At 41.1% G+C, this 24,045-nt stretch overlaps 1 protein-coding gene across 1 annotated transcript in view; it reads right to left on the bottom strand.

The window, feature by feature from the left end:
* LOC125741722 (glutamate receptor ionotropic, NMDA 2A-like) overlaps nt 1–24,045 on the bottom strand; it is a 76,069-nt gene that overhangs the window by 20,855 nt on the left and 31,169 nt on the right. Inside the window, exons 3-4 of the mRNA XM_049012973.1 lie at nt 19,814–20,406; nt 14,511–14,625 (exon numbers count right to left, since the gene is read on the bottom strand). Of these exons, the coding sequence (XP_048868930.1) occupies nt 14,511–14,625; nt 19,814–20,406 (708 nt within the window). The remainder of the gene's footprint in view (nt 1–14,510; nt 14,626–19,813; nt 20,407–24,045) is intronic.

The raw sequence follows: 24,045 nt of genomic DNA, 5'->3' as shown, positions 1-24,045 counted from the left end.
CTCTCAGGCCCACCACTCTCAGGCCCCAGCTCGCCACTTTCAGACCCACCACTCTAAGGCCTGCTACTCTCAGGCCCTGATCCACCACTCTCAGGTCCACCACTCTCAGGCTTCGGCTCGCCACTTTCAGGCCCGCCACTCTCAGGCTTCGACCCACCACTCTCAGGCCTGCCACTCTCAGACCCACCACTCTCAGGCCTCGACCCACCACTCTCAGACCTGCCACTCTCAGGCCCACCACTCTCAGGCCTGCCACTCTCAGGCCTGCTACTTTCAGGCCCGCCACTCTCAGGCCTCGGCCCACCACTTTCAGGCCCGCCATGCCACTTTCAGGTCCGCCACTCTCAGGCCTCGGCCCACCACTTTCAGGCCCGCCATGCCACTTTCAGATCCGCCACTCTCAGGCTTTGGCCCGCCACTTTCAGACCTGCTGCTCTCAGGCCTGCCACTCTCAGGCCCATTCATGTTGATGCATGCACAGAGAACAAAGAAACATGTTCTTTATCCATTTCACAAGTTTTCAAAGTGTAATTTATCTGTTTAACGTGTTTGGAAAAGAAAATCCTACGCATATATTTCTGCACAATTTCTTTTCATAATTGTCAATCTATTACAAATCTAAACATTTAAATTAAATATTTAATATTTCAATATTTTTCTGCTTAAAGTTTTACTGTTTATGCATAAAAATTCACACAACAAAAACACAAATAGCATGTTTATTGACATCCTCAGTTGTGTACGATTATTAGACAATGTCATGCCTAGATATTTATTGATCACTTTTAAAATCTGAAGCATTCTGGTTATTCTGGATGGTATAATGTTTCAGAAACATCTATTACAATATCTATTGCATTATGCATGCTGGACTCATGAAATACATTAACATCAGGATTGAAATAGTACTGAAGCAACATCGTTACATAAGGATCATTTTATTATTTTATTTTAATCTCTTTTGCGCATGTGGGGCCCAGAGAGAGGCAAAGCTGAATTGTGTTACTAGTGTGATCAAATCAGGAATAGGTCATGTGGTGAGTCTGGACCAATTAGGACACTTCTAGAGTCTGCATTTTCAAAACTCTCTGTTTTCAGTACAAGTACACTACATCCCAAACCCTTTATTTTCACTACCCTCCCTCTGTACCTTTCCTTCCCTCTGGAAGTTTTTCCAAATTCCAGATGTTGAAGTGCTGTCCCAATACCTTAGGGAACGAGTGATCGAGGGCTGACTTTTGGTCGAATCACCGCTTCGACGGGGGCATGTGGAAGTCTAGTTGAGAGGACCCTTTGCAGAAGAAAAAGTCACCTTTTGTGACACCCACGCATGGCAGGTGTATGTGTCAGAAGCAGTTTACATACGAAGTGTGGAGAGACAGAAGAAATGGCTTATACTGTAGAAAGAGTTTAATTACGTCCAACTGTGGTTTTCCCTGAGGAAATTAACCATTATTTAGATACTTAAAAGTATAATATTTGGCTTTTGTAATGGGTTTTGTTTTCAAATGGCATCTAAATACATTTCAATGTGGAATGGCATTTATATTCATTATTAGTCTATTTTAATTGTTTAATTTTTACAGTAAGATAAAGGGAAACATACCAAGGAACCAGAGAAAGTAAAATGGGGAACCAAACCATAATAAAACAGTCATTTTTTGTGGGGGTGGGCGACTTCAGTGATGACTGAATACAGATGGAGCACGGTAAGTCATGAAGGACGCATGGGCATCTTTTTGTCTGCACTCCGTCCCTTTTCAGCTTCATGAACTTTCAACTTTAGACAGCAAGTCATCGAGGGAGGGAGCAAGGGAGCCGTCAAAAAAAAACCTTTTTTGGAATGTAGCTCTTCGGTTAAGAACATGCTAATTATGAATGGACTACCACAAAGATTAGCATGCTAAAAAATCTGGTTAAATACAATGGTTTGTAATAACGAAGGCATGCACTATTTTTTGATGCTTGTGAAACATTTCATGACTTCAGGAGTTCGTCGGCTCAAGGACCATTTGTAGTTCCTTCTATGATAACAACAACAATACAGAAAATATAGAAATAAATAATAATAATAATTAGTACTAGTAGTATGTACTCTTGTATGTAGTACTAGTAGTGTGTGTTCTTATGTTTCCTTAGCTACAAATTTTATTTAAAGACAGACTTGGGAACTGATCTCGTTCGTATCCTGGGAACTGCCGGTAATTTATACTGCAACTCTAAAATGGAGATTTCAAAAGTATACAGCTGAAAACTCTAGAGTAGTATGGACAAAATGTGAAAACGGAGATGAATGTCTGTTTTTAAACGAAACCAGCAGTGTGGATGCAACCTGAGGCTCAATAAATAATATTGAATAAAGAAAAAATAAAGAAAATAATGTCACCCGTGACCAGCCCACATCTTTTTTCCATTCTCACCCAGTATTACCAACTTAGTGACTTTGTCCTTAGATTTAGCATCTTTTCGGAGCAGTTTAGTGACTTTTTTTTTTGTTCAAAAAACTACTAGCAACAAATCTAGTGACGTTCTAGATAAACCTTAGCTACTTTCTATAGACGAGACGCCCACACATGACACTCTGTATCGATTCTGTTTTATGAGTGGCAGAAGCAGCATATTCAGTCCGTATGGGAGCTGACATAGATGCGAATTAACTACACACGTGTGAACAGTGTTGTCAAGGACCAATCACTAGAGGGCAGTGTGTGGCTCAGTACGCTAAGTCTCTGTGTCTGTTGTCCAGAAGGTTGTTGGTTTGAGTTTGGCTTTGGCAGAACAGTCACATGTTCGTGGGCCCTTGCGCAAGGCCCTTAACCCCCGGTTCCATAGGTGTCACTGCACGTGGCTGCCCTACACAGCCAAGCTTACTCCCACCGACACAACTGTCTGTGTGTCGTGGACAGCAGGATGGGGTTGGCAAAAAGAGAATTTCCCCACGGGATCAACAATGTGTCATTATAACCTGTATTGTTTGCTCCTTCTTTGTTTTAATTTAAGTTTGATCGTTTTGACCGTCGCCGTTATACGAAACATCCTTCTTGTCTTTTGTTACCTAGACGCTGTGTGACAGAAAAAATATGAAAAATCCTGTCACTTCTAACTTTATCACTGAATTATCATTTTGTAAATACAGGCATAATCACAGCACAGCCACTGTCTTTAAATTACATGTATGGTGACTTTGTCAGATGACGTCATGGTTATAAAATCTGAATTTTAGCAGTGCGGTATTTAAAAAAATGTAAATGAGAACAGCTATATTTGGAATTCATTTGTATTAATAGTATATGTGAGCACAGAGAGTAGCAGAGAAGCAAACGTAAAACAGGCTTTAACTACTTTCCATTGAAAGTAGTTGGCAACAATATTCTCATCCACTCCCTTCAGTGGGTTCATGCCTGCAGTTAAATTCGTGGTCATGGTACTAGCAAGCTACAGTTGGGGGGGGGGGGGGGGAATTAGTTGCTTTTTTCTCAAATGGTAGGTGATTTCAAAGGCAACGTTTCAACAGAGCTGAACAAATATCACCAAACACACAATTTGGTTTATGGGCAACTTGGATATCAGTCTTGTTAGCTACCAGTGCAGTAGCTGTCACTTTAGCTAGCACGTTGGCTAGCTTAGCTAGCGTGATGTTTGGTCCCACTCAGAAGCGAAGCTAGCATAGGGGTGAGAGGTGCGTCTGCCAGTGATGGCTATCAGAAATCCCCTACAAGGACCCTCCTTTTCTGGTCTGTCTGTACTAGCAGTCAGCAAGGACTGTTAGCTACGCCCCTTGTTCTGCTGCTGGCATTAGGTGCGTAAATTACACTCAAATTGAGATGAGCATTTCCCAATTACAACATACATTATTAATGTTAATATGTTATACCTCCCGGTAGGGCTGCTATGTCAGATTTTAGGTTTCCCCCACCTGCCAAACCCCATTTTAACCCCTGTGGACACCCCTAATAATTTGAAGTATGGCCTAATTAAGCCACAGTCATTGCTGACACAGGTACAGTGTATGTGATTAAGCACACAGCCGAGCATCAAACATTAGTAGCAGAATGGGTGGTTGTAGTAAAGAGGTTAGTGATTTTCCACTTGGCACCATCATAGGATGCCATCTTTCCTACAAGTCAGTTTGCAACATTTCTGCTCTGCCAAGAGCTGCCCTGATCTGGGAGTAAGTGCAGTTGCCATGTGGTAGCCATACAAGCTCACAGACAGGGACCTGATTGCTCAAAATCAATAGTGAATGGCAGCAAATCCCACCAGCAATGTAGGAAAGCCTTCCCAGTAGACTGGTGGGTATTTTACCATCAAAGGACAGAACAACTTCATATTAATACCCTCAGTTTCTGAATGGGGTGCTGGACAAGCTGGTGGCCACAAGCTTTTATCCATATACTGTAGTGTATGTAACACATGTGCCTCTAGTCCTAGGTTAATATACATCGAACTGAAATTGGACCCTAATTTTTTTTGTTGTATATATTGCATGACTGAAAATTTGTGTTGTACCATGAATATTACAAAAGACATGCCTGGTACAAGCATCTGGATAGAATGCCATCTTATTAAATTTAATAACAATAGCAGGATATGTACTGGGCAGGTCATTGATCGATAATGGGCCAGTCTGACCTTTGTGGGACCCCTGCTGCAATAAAGTGTAATTGCTTTAGGTTGATAAGATGCATTCTCATTCATATTCAACACATCTGTTGAAAAATTCAGCCAGGACAAGTTGACATGAGCATGTCAAATGCTTCCTCATATTTTTGTCAGAATGTGTAGTGTACCAATAAGGTTGTATTTACATCCATCTGTGTTTTTAGTTCATTATGTCAGCTTTGGAAATTTGCAAGCTAGTACTTTCTGTTACTGCTGAGTATTGAGCAATTAAGTATAATCTTGAACTTAAAAAGCAAAGTCACATTTTAAAGCAGATTAAGATTAAAACAGTTTCCTATGCTTTTCCAGTGCATGTCACAATTATCAGAGACTGGGGAAAGTGATTATCCAGTTGCATTGTGGGAAAAATAAACAAAAAAATATTTAAAAAGCAGATGCTGCATTTATAATATTAATGTATATCAGGCACATTATATTACAAGCCTGCGGTGCTCATTTTCTCTAAATATCTGAGTTTTCCCCTTTCATTTCTGTTGAATAGGATCTCATGTCTCAGTAATACTTTCAGGATAGTGGATGACAAATCTGGGTAATTTAGCTTTGATGAACTGTAGAAAAAAACATCTTTCAGAAAGTATATTATTTTAATGAAGTTCATGTGAAGCAGCTCTGCAATTTCAGTGTACTGGGTAACTATAGTAACCCTTTCTTGCTTTTCTCATTATTCACATTGGAGAGGAGAAAACAGGTAATTTATGTCACATGGATTATGGTTTTGTTTTTGAACTGTGTGACAGCCCCGGGTTCACAAATTTATGCATTAAGATATTAATCTACTCCAGCACTGAGGTGAGGCAGAAGGTAAAATGTAGAACTCTAGTCAATGACTCAATTCTAGTCAATAATACACCCTCCCATCTTCATTTGCACTCAAGGGTATTACTACTGTTTCACGTTTAATTTAATATGAGCAGCAAAGTTACTTTTACTACCTACTGTTGCAATTTCGTGGAAAAAATGTTTTCTAATGGTTTCTATCAAAATTAACTCTAAATGGTCATTTGATATTGGTGAAAATATTCCAGTAACAATGAGATCAGATTTTCTTTCACAAACTTACTAGAAAACAGCAGGGTCATTCCAATAAGTTAGAAGTCCATCCATCCATGTTCCAAACCGCTTATCCTACTGGGTCATTTGGAGCCTATTCCGGAAGCAATGGGCACGAGGCAGGGAGCAACCCAGGATGGGGGGGGGCAGCCCATCGCAGGGCACACTCACACACCATTCACACACACATACACAACCAGGGGCAATTTAGTAACGACGACATGGGGAGAACATGCAAACTCCACACACATGTAACCCAGGCAGAGACTCGAACCCGGGTCCCAGAGGTGTGAGGCAACAGTGCTAAACACTGCACCACCATGCCGCCCAAGTTAGAAGTCATATCTCCATTATTCATAAAAGAGGGATCATTGGAACAGGCCATAGCCTTATTGCCGAAAGCTGACGCTTTCCCAGTACACTGGTGACCAGGGACATCTGAGGAGCCTGGATACCATGACAGATACTGTATAGGGGGCCCAGTGCATTTTAGAGACCCCAAACGCTAATGTTACGCCTCCTTCTGATAAGTCACTAGTGCACTGAAATATTTAGAAAACTATTCCTTGCATGGGGGCGGCATGGCGGTGCAGTGGTTAGCACTGTTGCCTCACACCTCTGGGACCCGGGTTCGAGTCTCCGCCTGGGTCACATGTGTGTGGAGTTTGCATGTTCTCCCCATGTCGTCGTGAGGTTTCCTCCAGGTACTCCGGTTTCCCCCCACAGTCCAAAAACATGCTGAGGCTAATTGGAGTCGCTTAATTGCCCGTAGGAGTGCATGTGTGAGTGAATGGTGTGTGAGTGTGCCCTGCGATGGGCTGGCCCCCCATCCTGGGTTGTTCCCTGCCTCGTGCCCATTGCTTCCGGGATAGGCTCCGGACCCCCCGCGACCCAATAGGATAAGCGGTTTGGGAAATGGATGGATGGATGGATATTCCTTGCATTTTCCAGATGTGTGTTTATGCGTGTGTGTAGTTCCTCCCTATTCTTAAGAAAAAGCATTTTTCCTTATAATGCTTAAATTTACATTTCTTTAACTTGGAATCACAGCACTGATGAAAGCACAAGCATCTCACCGAGTTCTGCCATTTCAGCCATCAACGACAATTTTCAAGAAAACTGCCACAAGCGAGACTATTTTAATTCCATACGCTTGATTCAGCTTAGCTTAGATCAAACAGTCCAAAGTTGACAGAGTAAATAAATGTTTTTATCTCCCAGGGAGTATGTCCAATGTTTTTTTAGTTATGGTCTAGTGCTTTAGAAAAGCATGCTGGTGGAATTAAAGCAAAACACAAAACAACAGCAGAGAAATGTATTTAAACTTGCTTGATATGCATGATGAAAGAAAACCAAGTTAAATTCTGTATATGTATAGTACAGATCACGTTTTCAAAAAATATGGTTTCTTTGATTTATGAAGTGTATATTTACAGAGACACTTGTGTAAAATGAAGAAGAAAAAAGGAGTAAAAAAGTTACAAAGAATACTTAAATCATCAGAAATCGGATAGCTTTTGCAATATGTGCCATCCAGATATGACCTGTTAAAAATTCAGAAACTTCTTGTGAAACATTCTGCTTATTTTGTTTTTGTCTAACAATGCCCCTGGGAGGTGTTCCACGAAGCAGGATTAAGGGAAAGTCTGACTTATTTCGACAAGTCAGGCTCTTTTAAGTGGGAGTCCAGTTCCATCAATGTGTCTTAAATGAATCCCCGCTGAGTCACCATGCACCATGGTAACTTACGCGATTGAACAAGTCTGCTCCCAACCAGGTTAACCGTCCCACTTAGTTAAGCGTTGTCTCAAAGAACGTGTGGGAACAGATTCCCAAAAGATCGTTCCGTCAGACTAAATCGCGCGTCATGTAATAAATATAATAAAGCCTATAAAAATTACGTCTCAGCATTCCAATTAATTATAAAATAATTAAAATAAAAGCGTACCCATATTACAAAGGTCAAACATGAAATACAATGACTGAAATTGAAAAAAAAAAAAATCCATTAAAATTATATGAACAGGAAGATATTGTATATTTTGTTTAGTCACAGTCTACTTTGAAAGTTTATTAGTAAAAAGCAAAGACAAGACACGGTTATTCATGCAGAACATTTCACACGGATACAATTGAAAGTATTTTACGGAGATCAAATAATACAGAATAACATTATACAGTAAGAATGACACGTGAACTCAACCCAGAAGGTTCCCCGTTGGCTATGGGGATCGAACCAGGAACTTCCACAGTATGGTGACAGCATAAACCAATGGACCAACGTATTAGGCACTTGTGACATTTACATAACTTTACATAATTTTAGTCATTTAGTCAGTCTGCAATTGTTTGCCAAATATCTCGGGTGTGCGCACTAAGTGAGACTATGCAAGTACGTCTTGTATGAGCCTTTGTTTGTGGAACAACATGAGGCTGTGGTTAGAGATGGTGCTAGTTTGAGTCTGACTTTTTCGGGAAAGTCTGGCTTTCTTTAGCTACTTTCATGGAATCCCTCCCCCCAGGAAGGAACATTATGGTGGTTCAACTAATTTATGTATATAGTTTGTTAATTTCATGTGAATTTCAGTGGTGAATAGGTTTAAAGAACAATTTTGCCTGCTTTTAATCTCTTAATATTTGTAGCCAAGCCATTACTTGTGGGACTTTCCAGTATTTCACAGTGGTAATTCTGGAAAATATGCATCATCGCAGCAATGGATAGAAGCTTCAGCAGATGCACTAGTCCAATGCACTAGTCTGTATGTAGTATTAAGAAAATATTTAAAAAGAAGAGAACAATAACTACAGATGTTTCAGTCAAGTCTAAGCCTCCAGATGGCTAACACGAGATTCCCTGAAACACTCACTTCAAGAATGACTCACTGCTTGTGTAAGTTATTGTCTAAGTTCATTAAGAAGGTGATGCCTCCATTCACTCAATTATTCCAATAGATGTAGAAGGCAGCCATAATCCAGTGCCTGGCTCTATTCTACCTGCTGGCCTGCAATTCAAAACAAAACCACATGAAATTTTGCAATCAAGCCACACAGCACCCTGGGGCGAAAGAGAATTGCATTGCTTTGGCTTCCACTATGCTTCCTTCATTCCTTCCAATGTATGCCTTCAGATTCATTAAAAGGTAATCTAATTCCTAAATTTCTAATTAATCATTGAATGCAATTTTCTGCTCCATGTTGTATTGCCGTGCAATTAGCAATAAAAAAGTGATTTGATGTTGAAGAACAACATGGTTTATGGAGGGTTACAATTATAAGAGAGGTTCTGTGGTGGTTAAGCAGGTAGATGTGCTGTTACTATGCAACCATATCATGGAAGGGTGGTTCTATGGTGAGCACCTCCATCATGGTAGGGGGTGGTTGGGTGGGAGACTATGGCCCGGGAGGAGGGGCACTGAACCGGAATGTAACCCAAGGCATGCTGGTGGCTGGCACCCAGGGAAAAGCAGATGGTGGCCACTGCATGGGCGGAGATTCGGGCAAATATGAAGGAGATCAGCAAGACAGAAAGCCAAACACATATGTTGAATTAGCATGTTGAAGGTGCAGACAGATGGATGAAGCTTTTTGATGTTTGGGGGATTATAGTGCATGAGTTGCATTTCTATTTTGTTAAGTGTATTTCTTAATGTCTTATTTATCGGTGTTATGTGTCGCTCATGTTCAGTCATTCATCGAAGAGAATATTGCAAAGGTGCCAGAGATTAAAACAGCACCGGGGTTATCTCCTGTATAAATATACCGACAGAGAAACTGGGTTCTGATTGCTGGTAGATCTGACCCTAACCTACAGTCTGACTTTGATTAAATAAGCAGTCATTAATTAATTTGCAGAAAGGACAGCAATAGACTGGTGACATTTATGTTACCCTGAAAGGTTTAGATTAATGTCTCTTAAATTGCTGGCAAATATTTTAATGGGAAAGTATGAGAGGTGGGATTTCACAGAGAACCCAAAGCTTAAAGTGTAGGTCCACACAGCCTCATTGGCTAGCTTATACACGTGTGCACATACACACTCATATGTGTGTGTGTGTGTGTGTGAATTAGGTTTATTGTACATCGTAATAAATGTAATAAAAGCCTATTTTTCAGGTCCCCACAAAGATCTGTGAACGCAATCAAGTCTCGTATTTTATTTGATTACTTATGGTCAAGGTTAGGGCTGGGTTGGGGTTAAGGTTGACATGTTGGGGTAAGAGTTTTCCCCATAGAAATGAATGGAGAGTCCCCACAAATGCATAATTACAGACCTGTGTGTGTGCATTTCTTATTCACTCTGCTGAATATATGATATGGCTCTTATGTTTGGTGATCAGTCTCCGTGACTAATGGTGTTTTGCCTGTCACTTGTACATAGTACCATCTGCAATACATTCTTACGTATGTACACACATGCATGCAAATCCCATCATCTATATACACCTCAGCCCCCTTTAATGAGGTTTTGAGTTGCTAGCAGTATAGATCCATGTGGAATGACATATTCACATATTTACCTACATCCATATTCAAACTGCTTAACCTGCTCTGCATCACAGGAATCCTGGTGCCGATCCCAGACTGCGCAGACCATGAGTCTGGGGTTTACCCTATAGTAACCCCCAACCCTAGAGGTGTGAAGTAACATTGCTACCCAGTGATCCATCCTGTTGAATTACAGACCTTCTCCGCAAAATCCACTAATAAAAACTAGAGCGAAATTGTGCCCTAGCAGAGCCAGCAAAACAAAAATACATTTTTCTTTTTCTTGAAATGCATGCTATCTGCTTTTCATTGGATATACTGCATTATGCAACTAACTAACTAATATATATATATATATATATATATATATATATATATGTATGTATGAGCTCTTGTTCTGCCTTATTACTGAAATATATAACCAATCAGACAGAAATAAATGATAATCAAATTAACACAAACTGTAAATTACTCTAAATTGTGTTCTCTAATGACTATTATGAGTCTATTTAAACAGAAGGATAACGATGCATGTGCATGATTTTGCTTGACTTTTAAAGTCTGACAGATAGATCATTTGATCAGCAGCGGGAGCAGCGCCTGCTCCGTAAAGGCTGACTCTACACAGCTGCCAGCGCGCTGTTGACGGGAAAGGAGCAGCATCACAGCTGTCTTTGGCCGCGGGGCAAACTTCAGAATGCGGTGACAAGGGAGATGACTGATGGGTGTGTGGGATCCAGGCCAGGCACAGAGACGGGTTCTTCATGGAAAGTAGAATGCAATGTGATATGAGTGAAGACCGATAAGATTTGAGGAGCCCCTGGCTTAAACCTGCTGAAAAGGAAAACGTTTGATGTACTGAGCTGATACACTTCTTGTCAGGTCTGGGGTAAACCCCAAGAATATAATTATGAAATTACGAACCTTGGGATTCCATTTAACTCTGCTTATCTTTTCCCTGTATTTTGAAAGAACAGTGGTATGCACAGCAAATTCCAGGGACTGAAATGTCAATACATGAGTCAGAGCTCTGAAGTATTATGCTTGCAGGGAAGCCTGGAGTCCATCCCGAGCTGCGTGGAGAAACGAGCTGGAGTACACCCTGGACGGAATGCCAGTCCACTGCAGGGCACATACAGACACACGCCATGAGATGCCAATTAGTCTAACTGCTATGTGTTTGGACTGCGGGAGGAAACTAGAGTACCCAGGGGAAACCCACACAACATGGGGAGAACATGGACATACACACACACATAGCCGAGGTGAAATGCACCCCCCCCCCCCAATCCTGGAGGTGTAAGGGAGGCAGCACTGTCACACAATGAGTCACCATGCTACCACGCTACATTTAAAAAAAAAATGTTTTGAAACATGTTGTGCATTTAGAAGAATAACCTCTTAAGGTACCCACAAGGCTTTGTACTAATCAGGGTTTTCTGAAGGATTCCTGCATTCATTTCCATTTGCAAGCCTCATCTGGCTGAAATGATCCTGCTTTAGATGATGCGTTGGCTCTAAGGGGAGTAGTGTGGGATGCATCCCTAGCCCTGGCTCTCTGGGTGTGCAGTTTGCATGTTCTCTCCGTGTTCAAATGGATTTCAGCTTTACTCCACTGTACTCAGCTTTCCACCCACAGTCCAACAACATACAGGTAGATGAAGTGGTGACTCCAGATCTCCCGGTGTGTGAGTGTGTGCCCTGTGTCTAGTATCCTCTCCAGGGTGCCTCATGCCCTGAGCATCCTGAGATAGGCTCCAAGCTCACTGCGGCCCTGCACTGCAAAAGCAGTTATGCAAAATGCATGGATGACTGCCTACTACTATTGGGTTAGCAAATCTTGTTTAAGGACTAAGGCCCTTTTGAATAAAACTGACTCACTCAAGCTGTCACGGGTGATGATAAAATAACAGCATTCCCCATTGTCACTGTGCCGTCCCCCCATCCCATGTAAATATCAAAGATCAGGAAAGCAACAGTCTGCAACATGCCCATATTAGACTGCATCGTCAGTCAACAATGGGGAAAGAACTCATTCATTGACATCAAACCCTTGTTATTGCAATTCACAACTTCCACCTTCAGTGAAAAATATTTAAGAGGGACCTAGTGTACCTTGCAGACACCCTACTGGCAGTAATAACCTGCAGCCTCTTAATAATATATAAGCCAACGTGGCTGAACAAAGGAAGTAGGGTGAGGGAGATGAAGCATAGAACTTCTCCTTTTTTTGGTTACTTTTGGAGCTCTGAAGCTCCGTACTTTGATTCATTATTGCAGAACTATAGATAAAATTCTAGTTGGGTAAAATCTTCAAAGAGTGTCGTGCATAGCATTAGGGAGATGTCGCTGGGCATGGAGCAAAGACGAACAAAGCGTATGAAAAGCAAACAAGCCAGAGACCAAGCTGTACAACATGTGGCTTTAAAATGTTTGAATGTATGAATATATTTTCATCAAAGATCATTTGACAGTGTGCCATAGTCTTCACTATTCTCTTCTGTGAATCCATCTCGGAATCTAATCTGATACAAAGACAGAAGCCCCACTGAAAATACTCGACCAAAACAATCTATATACAGATCAAACAGAGCATTAGTTGTTAGTCTCTTTTTGGAAAATGTGCTGTTGATTTTGTAAAAACAAAGATGTTATAATCATGTAAGATTACTTTCAACATCCATAAAAATGTATAGATTTATATGGTATTTAAATTCTTAATAATAATGGTTTTATAAGTTAGCATTATATCCCAACCTGTAACCATTTTCTAACATTTTTAGATGCCATCTGAAGCGTCATACTTCCCTCTGTATAGCTGGCATCCAGTAGCATCAAGCTTTCATCTAGGTGTTCATCTGTATGTCTGTTCCGTCTGCTGTTTCACTGGTGTGTGAAATTGTCCACAGAAAAATAATGTACTCTGTGTGCTAAATTCAGCGAGGATTCACTGAATTTCTGTTGCATTCTATTACATTTTCTTGCTGGGTTTCAATGCATTTTGCTCTTGGCAGATTTTGCTGTCCTGTATTTGTGGTTTCATAATGAAAGTCACAGATGAAGCTGTATCATTTATATAACGCATTATTTATGAATTGCAGGTGCCACGGTTGCTCAGCAGGTAGCATTGTTACTTCACAGCCTTATTTTATGTTTTTTTTTTTTTGGATTTGAATTTGGATCAAGTCCATTCTGTTCGCATTGATTCATGCGTAGGTTTCTTCTGGCTAAATCTAAATACGTGCTGTTTGGGTGAATTGGTGACTCTAGAATCCCTTGAATGTGTGAATTTGATGACTATGTGCGTGCGTGTGTGTGTGTGCGGGTGTGTGTGTCTGTGTGTGTGTGCGGGCTTGCTTGCACACCCTATGATAGACTGCATACCTTCTCTTACACATCAAACTCCTCATATTAGGCTCCACACCATGACTATATGATCATTTATTGCAAATAGACTGTTATGAAACATTAGCAGGTCGAATGGAGGTAACAGATGTATAACTGATGGAAAAACACTGCAAATGGGGCCTTGTCTGCAGATTTTTCAGCCAGCTAATAAACTACCACACTTTTCAGCAGCCCCTACGGTTTCCCAAGATGAGATGACACCATCCACCAACTATTTCTGCACCACAGCTGATAGAAAAGCGTGCTCTTTGCACCTAGCTTGTGGGATGTTCTACCAACCCACTATATGACTTACGAACATCTTTCCGGCCTCCCTCTTAAAACTCAAACTGTTCTGCAAATGACTATAATTTTCCTGTTTATTTTCTCTGGACATCTTCTCGTGGTCTCTAATTTTATGGACATTATGCCCTGAGTTGTTGGTGTGATTCATAGTAATTACATACAGTTCATTATAAGAAAAATGTCAGACCTATTATTTATCATAAATGACACATATACTAAACATTGACTGAGCTAAAACAGTCAAAAGGCACTCAACACCCGAACTATAAAGAACCATGTAACTCATAGTCATAGATGATTAAACATTTCAATGCTGACCTGATTAATTGTTTTCAAATGAGTCTATTGTATATATTTCCTTAATCTTTAAAAAAGAAAAAGAAAACGTACATTAGCCCCATACAAGCCCTATAATTCGTTGGACGACAGACATGCAAAGACCTCTCCTTGACACGTCATTCTGTCTAGTCCATAATGAGAATAATTCAATATGTATGCAGTATTAATAAATTAACAGCTATGAATATTACTTTAAATGCGAAAAAATCGAGACGTAACAGCTTGAGCAAAGTTTGAATATCCATCGTCTGGGACCTTACCTTTTCCCATTGTCTTTCCTTGTTCAGGACTATAACAACCAATTTGGGGTTGGCTTGGTAACCATCTTCTGTGAAGGACAGATCCCTGCCATCCCAGGTCACATTCATCATATATCTAAAAGAGACAAATAATGAATGAGCTGTCTGGCCACTAATCAGTCACCTCAGTGTGTGACATTAGCTAATGTGACACACCATCTAGAAAAATACCATTCATCAGCTCGGAACCTGCTGGTCAAAGGTGGGGGGGGGGGGGGGGTGTTAGTGGCAGTGAGATGAGTGGAGCATGCTTCTGCATGAGGGGGGCACAAGCCGGATGTGCCACATATCCCTGCTGTTTTTCTTTTTTTTCTGTTCGGTTGCCTCTGGCTCAGAGAGAGTGGCTCGCGATGACATGAGTCATGACATCTCATGGTGGCTCTCCCCGTCGCCGTGCCGCCGCTCTTCTCTGAGCTGTTGCACGGCATATGTACAGGGCTTCCTCTTGGCGCACGGCACAGCAGGGTCATCTCAGGAGACCAGAGTACCAGCGCCCGCCCTTCCACGCAGCCTCTCCTGCAGTGCGCATGTTTGCGGCACACACGCCTGTGCCTGATCTCATTTCATACCCTCATATCCTGCTCACTCACACCCTGTATCTTTTTATATTATCTCAAGCACTCCCTTAAAAAATTGCACAATAAGATCATACCGTAGCTTATTCCATGACAGAAGACATTATTGCTAATAAATAATTGACAGGACATCCCGCAGGGCCAAAGTACCAAGAAGCATCCAAAGTCATATGGCAAAATATATCAATATTTCATTGTGTTTATAATACACATCAGTAAAAAGATTTTAATTATATTCCATCTTAATTTTAATATTAAATAAATATATTAACTGAATTAATTTACATGGTTAATGTTTGTCTCTGATGTTTAATTCCACTTCATAAGGAGTATAATTAATAATGCCACGCAGTGTGTATTTTCAGTCCTGTCGTTTGTGACATTCACTCAAGGTCATAAATGTAACTAGTTGGCGATTAATACATTTACATAGGAACATTATTTGTAGGAATTTATTCGCTCAAAGCGATGGACCTCTATATTTAAATATATACATGCAGCTACGGATTACATACTGTACCCTGATAAACTGAAGCTTGTATGTAAAAACCTGGTTAGTGTAGCTAGTGATTGCTTGTTTTTCAAATGTCCACGCATTGGGTCAGGTCAGAAGTGTGTACACCAGCCAAGGCTCACCGAAAGGTTAAATACCTGCAGTGTTTTTTTTCACTTTTCCTCTTTCTGCAGTGTGTAGGGTTTAGGCTCCTCGAGGGCCTGATTTATTAAAATAACAACAGTGCACTCTGTGCATTGTGGGCACAAACTATTTTCTACTTTCTATAAATAAGACGTTCATTTTGCCCGTTTGGGAATGCAAGAATCGGGGCTGCAAGACTAGAGACGCTCTCACAGATCATGAAAGACCTGTTATATAATCAACATGTTTTGAAATAGCCAATCGGATGTTTCATGTAAGAAGGTATTAAAGCCGAAAGGGTTCTGACAACATTTATCTGGCTTCTTTAAATGTAAACATGGTCTTTGACATCTATCAACACATTGATGTGTACCTCCTTTTATACATAATCTTCTCTCCAGTTTTATTGATCTCAAAATATTATTGACGGCTGTATTCAAACACTCTTATTATCTTACTATTTAAACATAAAAAGCACAAGATCCCAATCTCTGAAATGAAACCTCGCAGTGGGCCTGCCAATCTGTCACATTCCCACTAAAGCCCAGCGTAACCTTTGTGTGAGAAGCTGAACAGAGCTTCTGTTTCCTTTCCTTGGGAACGCCGGCCTGGCGTCCACCCGCTTGGCATTGGCAGCGCGTCCGCAGACGTTTGTCCTACATATTCAGAAGAGCGCAGTCGGTGGCAGGCCATTGAGAGGATCACGCTCTGTTTACCTTCACTCGGGCGGCTGTCCAGGCTTTAACGGGGGAGCACAGCCGCGCTCCCAGCTGCCCCGCGGGCAGCACAAGCACCATGCTCAGCCTGCCAGACCCCCATCGGGCCCAGAACCTGCGTTTTTTCCAGGTCTAGTCCAGCAGCCCAAACTCATTTCAGTGAAATCCCACTTGCTGCCTTGCTGCAGTGATCCTCCTGAACGAACAGCACATGTGCTCTTTGAGTCCACTTCATTTCTGTAAAGTAAGCCTTGTAATTATTAGCAAGGGCATAACTTTGAGTTAAGCACTGGGAGGGGGGGGGGTTGAGGTCTGCACCCATTTCAAGGGGGTCCAGAGGGTTGTATTGGCTGGTTTTGATCATTGGGGGTTTTACAACCGCCCCCCACCCCCCATAATTTATGCCCATGACTATAAACCTCGTTTTCACTTGATAAACTTTTAATCTGTCATTCTGTCTAATCCATAATGAGAATAATTCAACATGTATGCAGTATTAATATATTAACAGCTATGAATATTACTTTAAATGCAAAATAATCTAAACATAACAGCTTGAGAAAAGTCTGAATATCCATCGTCTGGGATTTAAAAAAAACAAGAGGATGAGGTGGAATGAGTAGGTGAGCTTGGTTAACTTCGTCCCCTTGTGAAGCTGGCTTGTATCCTGCTTTGCGTCACTTCTCCAGTAACCCAGACCAAGCACTTGATGTCTGTCTCCCATCGCAAATTGCCAGTATCGATGTCTTTCTGCGCTCAGTGATTCGTTTGATTATTATTATTTTTCTTTTTGTCCCCACAGCTGTTTTACTTTTCGTCTTTACCTCTTGACCTGTCTTTTCGATCCCATCATGTTGCAACGATAAATCCTATCAACCACTTGTCATGTTTCATATATAAATACATCATGACCATTTTTATCCTGTAATTGCTTTTCCCACAATAAAATCTGAGTGGGATGATGGCCATGTTACATAATAGGGTACTTGATGCCTGAATGCCCAAAGCCTGATTTTGCCAAAAACACTATACATCTTAAAACAGCAGGTTTGAATCCCGCAAATCTGTCACATCCGACTAAAAATGCAGCTTCCTCAAATGTATATTATTTACTAAATAAATCACTATTTATATCCATTCCGTATTCTTTAAGTGAAGCTGTGAAGACTCCTAGGTATCTTACAAGCTGCAGCATCTAAGTGGCTCCATCAGCCAACCATGTTTTTTGTGACAAAAATACTCTTTAAAATGCCATGCAAAGATGAAGGGAGTGAGGAACGATAGATGAAGACTAAACTTTTTCTGATCCTACAAGGCTGTTCATAATTCTTGTGATTTCAAGTACACATTTCTGCAAATATGGTAGTGCCTCAATAGGTGAGGTAGGCAATATGACTGTACAACACAGGATATAAAAATAATGGCACAATAATTTGTGCCCCAAAAATGCATCTGTGGGGCTCAGTGAGAAAATACACAGTAATACTTGCATTAGCAGGCAAAGCCTCATTTTTGTGCCACACTAGACATTTCTCTCGATGAATCGTCGTTGTAAACCCTTCCTACATTTATAATACACCAAACATGGTGCTCATCCCTGCAAATCAGGCAGCACATCTTCAGAAGATACTTACCCATATGTTATACCAGAAGCTGACGTGTATTCGCAAAAGCCTTTGAGCCCTGACTTTACTGTGAAACGGGTGGTGTTTCATTGGGGTGGGCTGGAGAGTGTTTACCCAGGGGCTTTGGGAATATGCTGGCTTCCCTCTAAAGCCCAAACTGCGAGCTCTCCAAATCAGTGCGCATCCCATTGCTTCCTCCTTAAACGCATTTCACATAAACTGGCCAGAGGAACCTCTGCTATTAGATTCGTCTGTAAACGCACAGCAGATCCGTAGATAGGGGTAATGAGAACAAAGCATGCCTTTACACTAGTTTCCCAATCCGGTCCTAGAGGACTGGATCGGAGGGAGCAAAAACATGGACCGACTCTGGGTCCCCAGTGACCGGATTGGGAAACGCTGCATTACATATTTGGAAACTTTTAACTGACAGGTTGGCCTGCTGTATCACAACTTGACAGTTGACCAAAAAGCTTTGTAATTTGATCACGATTAGCAGAAATAACTAATGCAAAATCATATAATGGCCTAACTGTAAATAATTATTATGACTGCTATGTTTTACGTATGAAAGTATTTATGAATAAATTTATTTGTACTCTTTACTGATTTTTTAGATTCTTTGCTGGTGTAGTCCTACCTGTCAGGTACACTGTCATCAATATACATCGGCCATTCTTGTCACTGTGACACTGGCCTACTTATTCTGTGCATTTTAGAAAAACATTTCTACTCCTCAGAAGCAAGCCATAAATGTATCTGATAGAAAATCAACATGAGCTAGAGGACTCCCTCATACAGGTGTGCTGAGCTGACCAGCAGAGCTGATAAGCTGTGGTACCTGTGGACCGAGAGCTGGGAATCATGTACCACTAGTAGCCCCCAAGTGAAAATTTTGCATCCCAGGTGCAGGCTGCCTGTTCACTTTCGCATGACAATTTCAGTGTCTGATAAACTGTGATGGGCAGTGTATGACGTGTCTGGCCCAATTCTCCTGGGGAGCAGGTTCTCTGAGATACCAGAAGGCTCTGAGAGATTAAAGAGTGACAGCAAACACCAGTATGGGGCCTGGGTGACATTTCAGTTTATCTAGTCTTTCTCTTCCACCTGCCAGCCTATTTTTAAGAATATACTAGAATAAAAACTTCTCTAACAATATTACTCTCAGTTTATTAATATTTTCACAGAACACAAACTTGAGTTGCTTGCGGTGTGCATTACCTTACCTACCCTGTTACTGTGCACACATCAGTTGTAAATAATTTGCTATGACAAGCCAATGTTAGAGGAAGGTAGGTGGCAGACTGCCTGTATATTTGGATATCTAACAGGAACATGGAACAGAGTGTGATGCTGAAATTGAAACCCACAACCCTTAATCCTCAGGAAAGGACCCTAAGATGCTGCAAAGCATAATTAATTAAGAAGCTCAGTCACATATGGGCTTCACTACTGTCCAACATCAAACAGGCAACAAATCGTTCCTCTGTATGATCTAATTTGTAACTATTTTTACGACAATTCAAGCAATCTTCCAGCTGCTTATCCAGACCGCTGGAGTATTTGTGCAATAATATATTATATAACTAGATGAAATATTGCACTCATCACACATCACATTGGAGAGCTCGCATCACATCACAATGTGGAAGAGGGAGTAGGACAGATACATAGATGCAGACCAGTGTTAATTACCAATGGAGGAACTTACTTCTTTAAAGCACTGGGAGGTAGTTTAGTTTTCTCCGGTTGTCCATAGCAGCTAGTTTTGGCTTCTGGGATGTCACCATATTCCTCCATCATAGACACAGCAGCAGTGGTAATGATCCCAAGGCCATCCCGCACCCTCATTTCCAGAGGGTAGTCCCAGTCGTCATAAGACACTGAGATCATCCCGGAAGGAAACTGTTCTGGTGTGAACTCTGTGTTGCCCGTTGCCAGGCTGGGGACGATCCATATATTACCGAACCCAGTCAAGCCCAAGGAGCGAGCTTCTTCCAAGATGTATATGGCCTCATCTTTGGAGCAGTAGAGCAGAATGACAGGGGACTGAACCCTCTTCAGCTGCACCTGAGTTTTTATATCTCCATCCACAGCGTCCAAAGTGATGGTGTTCTGTAAATCCCATCCCACAAAGCTGTTCTCCACCGTGCTCTTCAGGATGCTGATAAAATCCTGGTATCCAGGAAACTTGCTGGTCACGATGGAGAAGATGTGCCAGTCGTACTCTTCCATGATATTCAGCATCAGCAGTGCTTCCTGCTGGATGGAAGCCCCGAATTGGAAGAAGGTGGACTTTCCATCCTTTCAGATGGAGAAAAACAGGAAGAAGACAAAAGATTACATTAATATATATAGAAAACAGGTCAGTAGACAAAATGCACTAAAAATAAAGAGCTACAAGGTATCAATCCTTCCCAAACAGTGGGAGTCCGTTTGCATTAACAGAAAGATTTTTTATATTTTTCACCCTATAATAACATTTTACTTTTAAACATAGCAGACAGATCACAGATCACCTCCAGCTGAGAATAAAATACAGACCTACTGAGGCATTTAACAACAATTCCTATGAGAATGATTATCAGTCTTTCCAGATAAACCATCCATTAATGTTAATGAATACCATTTGTCAAGTCCCTGCAGAGACAGCCAATGTGACAGCAAAGGGTTATTTAATTAGTAGTTGTCTCATCCTAATTACTCCATTGACCAATACAAAAATCAGCCTCCATTCAGCCCCAATATTGTGCTAATCACCACAGTCAAAACCCAAAACACTGAAGCTCGACTTAAACTGAAATGCTTCACATCCTTACATTTACTGTGTCCGAGCCAAAATAAACGTTTTTCCTTTTGTTCATTTACACACTGCTCCTTGTGCAAATGACCAAAAGATGGAAAATATTAAAGTAAATGAAACACTTTGTTTTACAGTTTTAAATCCCACCGAAAAAACTTTTTGTAAATTCTCCAGTTAAAGCCATAGCACTGAGCACATAGATTGACCCATTCCAGGAAGCCTATCGGGGAAAGCCGGTGGATGTCCTGGACATGATGTCAGCATGTTGCACACACAGCCGCAGACTATGTGCAGTTTCGAGACCTGTCCACTGCTGGACAAAATCGGAGCGCCTGCACTCACACTAGACCGACTGAGCCGCTAAGTCACTTACAAGCAGCAAGAAAGTAGCTTACTAATACAAGCTTAGCTATTTAGAAATTTAAACAGAACCAGCAAATGGTTGCATGGATGAGAATTTCATCAATTTTATTTGATTATATGAAAGGACAAAATCACAAAAATAAAAAACAGGGCTCCCCCGTGACACCCAATCAAAGGCGGCTGGGCTATGTCGCGTGGGCCAGACTTCAGGGCCCACTGTGCCGTATTAACTGCCCGTGGTGATGAGCCCCAGTGCAAATTGACTCATGTACTGTCAGGTGGGCTAGACTGCTGGGCCCCTCTCATCGCTCTACGGCAGCGCCCGCTGTCGGCCGGACCCCTACAGGGCTGTGGGCGGACTCCAGGAAGCGACGCTCTCCTCTGAGCTCTTTACGTTGCTGAGTGACGACTGCGGCCTTGAGGGTGAAACGAAGCAGGTGGCAGAAAGCACACATGGTGAGTCTCCGGGTTTCACCCCCCACTCGCTGCTAGGCAGGCCAGTGGGGGAATTATTATTATTATTATTATTTGTGAATGGATGAAAATGGCTAAAATGGTGCAAATGCAAAAAAAAATCAAGTTTAGCTGCTATTGACGGTCTATGAAGGACAGGTGCAATGGTGACTTATCTTCAGATAGCATTCTTACAGTTTGTATCCTGTGATTGAAGTTCTGTTTTTGTATACGTGGGGAAGGTACATGAAAAAAACACTGTCAAGATTACAAGATCAAAGAGAGGAAAGACACATATGTTGGCAAACATATTTCAAGAATCCATTTTTCCTCTGCAAATAAAGGCCTGTGGTACCTCTACCCACCAAATGCATAAAATTACTTATTATTTTTAAAACCCAAAGGATTCTTTTGACAGTAACCCTAGGTTCAAGAGTTCAACAGTAACTTAATTATCTCCCAAGAGAAAATATTTTGCAACCAGTATTCACATCCAACAAAGCACAAGGACAACATAACTTCCAACATTAACACACACAATGCAAGACAATAGATCGGGGCTCTTCAAATCTGGTCCTCGATTCCAAAGCCAGTCCGTGTTTTCTGTTCTCCCAGGTAATTAGTTCAATAATCACTGATTCTGATTAGTCAGAGGCTGCCCACCTGGCTTACAGGTAAAGGAAGGCTGAGAAATCAGCAGGGCTCAGCCCCTGAGGACCATGATTTGAAGAGCCCTTCAATAGATAATGCAATTGATAAAAACACAATAGATATAATATATAAAAATGACCACAGGTAAATTTACCAATACAGTAATCACATTAGTGCATGAAAAGTACGCTTCATCCCAAGTACAATATTTTCAATTCTAGACATATACTGGTGTACCTAAGTCAGAATGTGGAGGGCAGCATCACAGACTCCATCTTCAGAGGATGATCTGACAACTCAATATAGCTTGAGCCCTGTCTGTTATAAATGTCCAACAACTTGGCCTGACTCCATCCAGAGATCTTCCATCCAAGTCTCTTTCAAAAACCTTCCAAGCCTAATCCTATTTGAAAAATTTGGATTTCCAAACCACGCAATAATACAATAATTCTATAGAACCACTATAACAAGAGAGACATCGTCTCAGTCGAAACACTGAAAGAATTAATATTCCTCAAATAATGTTAATGATTGACAATTTTCACCAGTAACGTTTCCATTACAACCTACTGTACACCACATTAACTACTGTAGAAGAGGGGTACCACTTTAAAACAGACATACATGCATGAAATATCGGGGGGTCAGCATTTGCCCTGCGTGAATTCATTAGTCTCTGCACATTCTCCACAATGAATTTAGTTAGATCAGTAGGTGCATACCAATATTGCAATAATGAAGTTTACTTTCATTTACACCACACTGAAGATTAACAGACAATCTTCATGCTAGCCAACTCGACCAAAATTAAGGGATAATTAAGGTGAGCTGCTTAAGCAATCAGGCCTGATTTGCACTCGCTTGCCAGTTATAAAAGTGAGTAACTTTGGTCCTTTGAGTCTGGAGGATTTATGTGATGATTGCATTTCTGTGATGCATGAGAAGGATTTAGAAGACTTTGTTCCTGGATGAGGTGGTAGTTACTGAATTGTAGACCATTTGATGGTGACCAAAACTATTCCAAATACTGATTTATTAAATACTGAGGGCTATTGCACATTCAGCTAATAAACTGAATGAACAGAAAACATTTGTGTTGCATCACCCTGACATAAAACCATATGTCTTAGAGCGCATTTTAAACAGAATTCCAAGCTATTAAATATGTGAGAACATTTAAATAACTATAGCTTACCTACTTACAAACACTTTGTCCAAATATATTTCCCCCAAAACAAAACATGTGGCAGCAGCTTATATGCTATACGCACAAGTTTGTGTTGTCCTCCACCCACCTTCTCATTGGTTCCCCAATTACATATACGTTTATTTTTTCCATCCCAGCCCCCAGTACGCCCAGGGGAAGTATGAACAACCTAATTGCCTTACAGCAAGCTATTTTGTTCAGATTTCCCTTCCTTGCTAAAAAGTGTGTGTGGTTTTTTTGGGTACCAGGGATCTTTTCGGAATTTTAAAGTGTAGTTTCATAATCAGATTAGATTTATTGACATTCTTATCGTGTAAAAAGTCCTGCACCTAAAAATTTCTTGCTTAACTTTTTTTGGTCATGGGAAAGCATGCTATTTGTATACAAATTGTTGACCTGAGTGCAGCCCAGCCAGGTGCCCTGCACTGTCTCTGATGAATCCCTCAATAGGATAAGCACTTAGGAG

The sequence above is a fragment of the Brienomyrus brachyistius genome, chromosome 5, assembly GCF_023856365.1.
Source record: "Brienomyrus brachyistius isolate T26 chromosome 5, BBRACH_0.4, whole genome shotgun sequence".
Lineage (NCBI taxonomy): Eukaryota > Metazoa > Chordata > Actinopteri > Osteoglossiformes > Mormyridae > Brienomyrus > Brienomyrus brachyistius.
The sequence above is the reverse complement of the archived record's forward strand: the minus strand, read 5'-3'. Positions and strand labels throughout refer to the sequence as shown.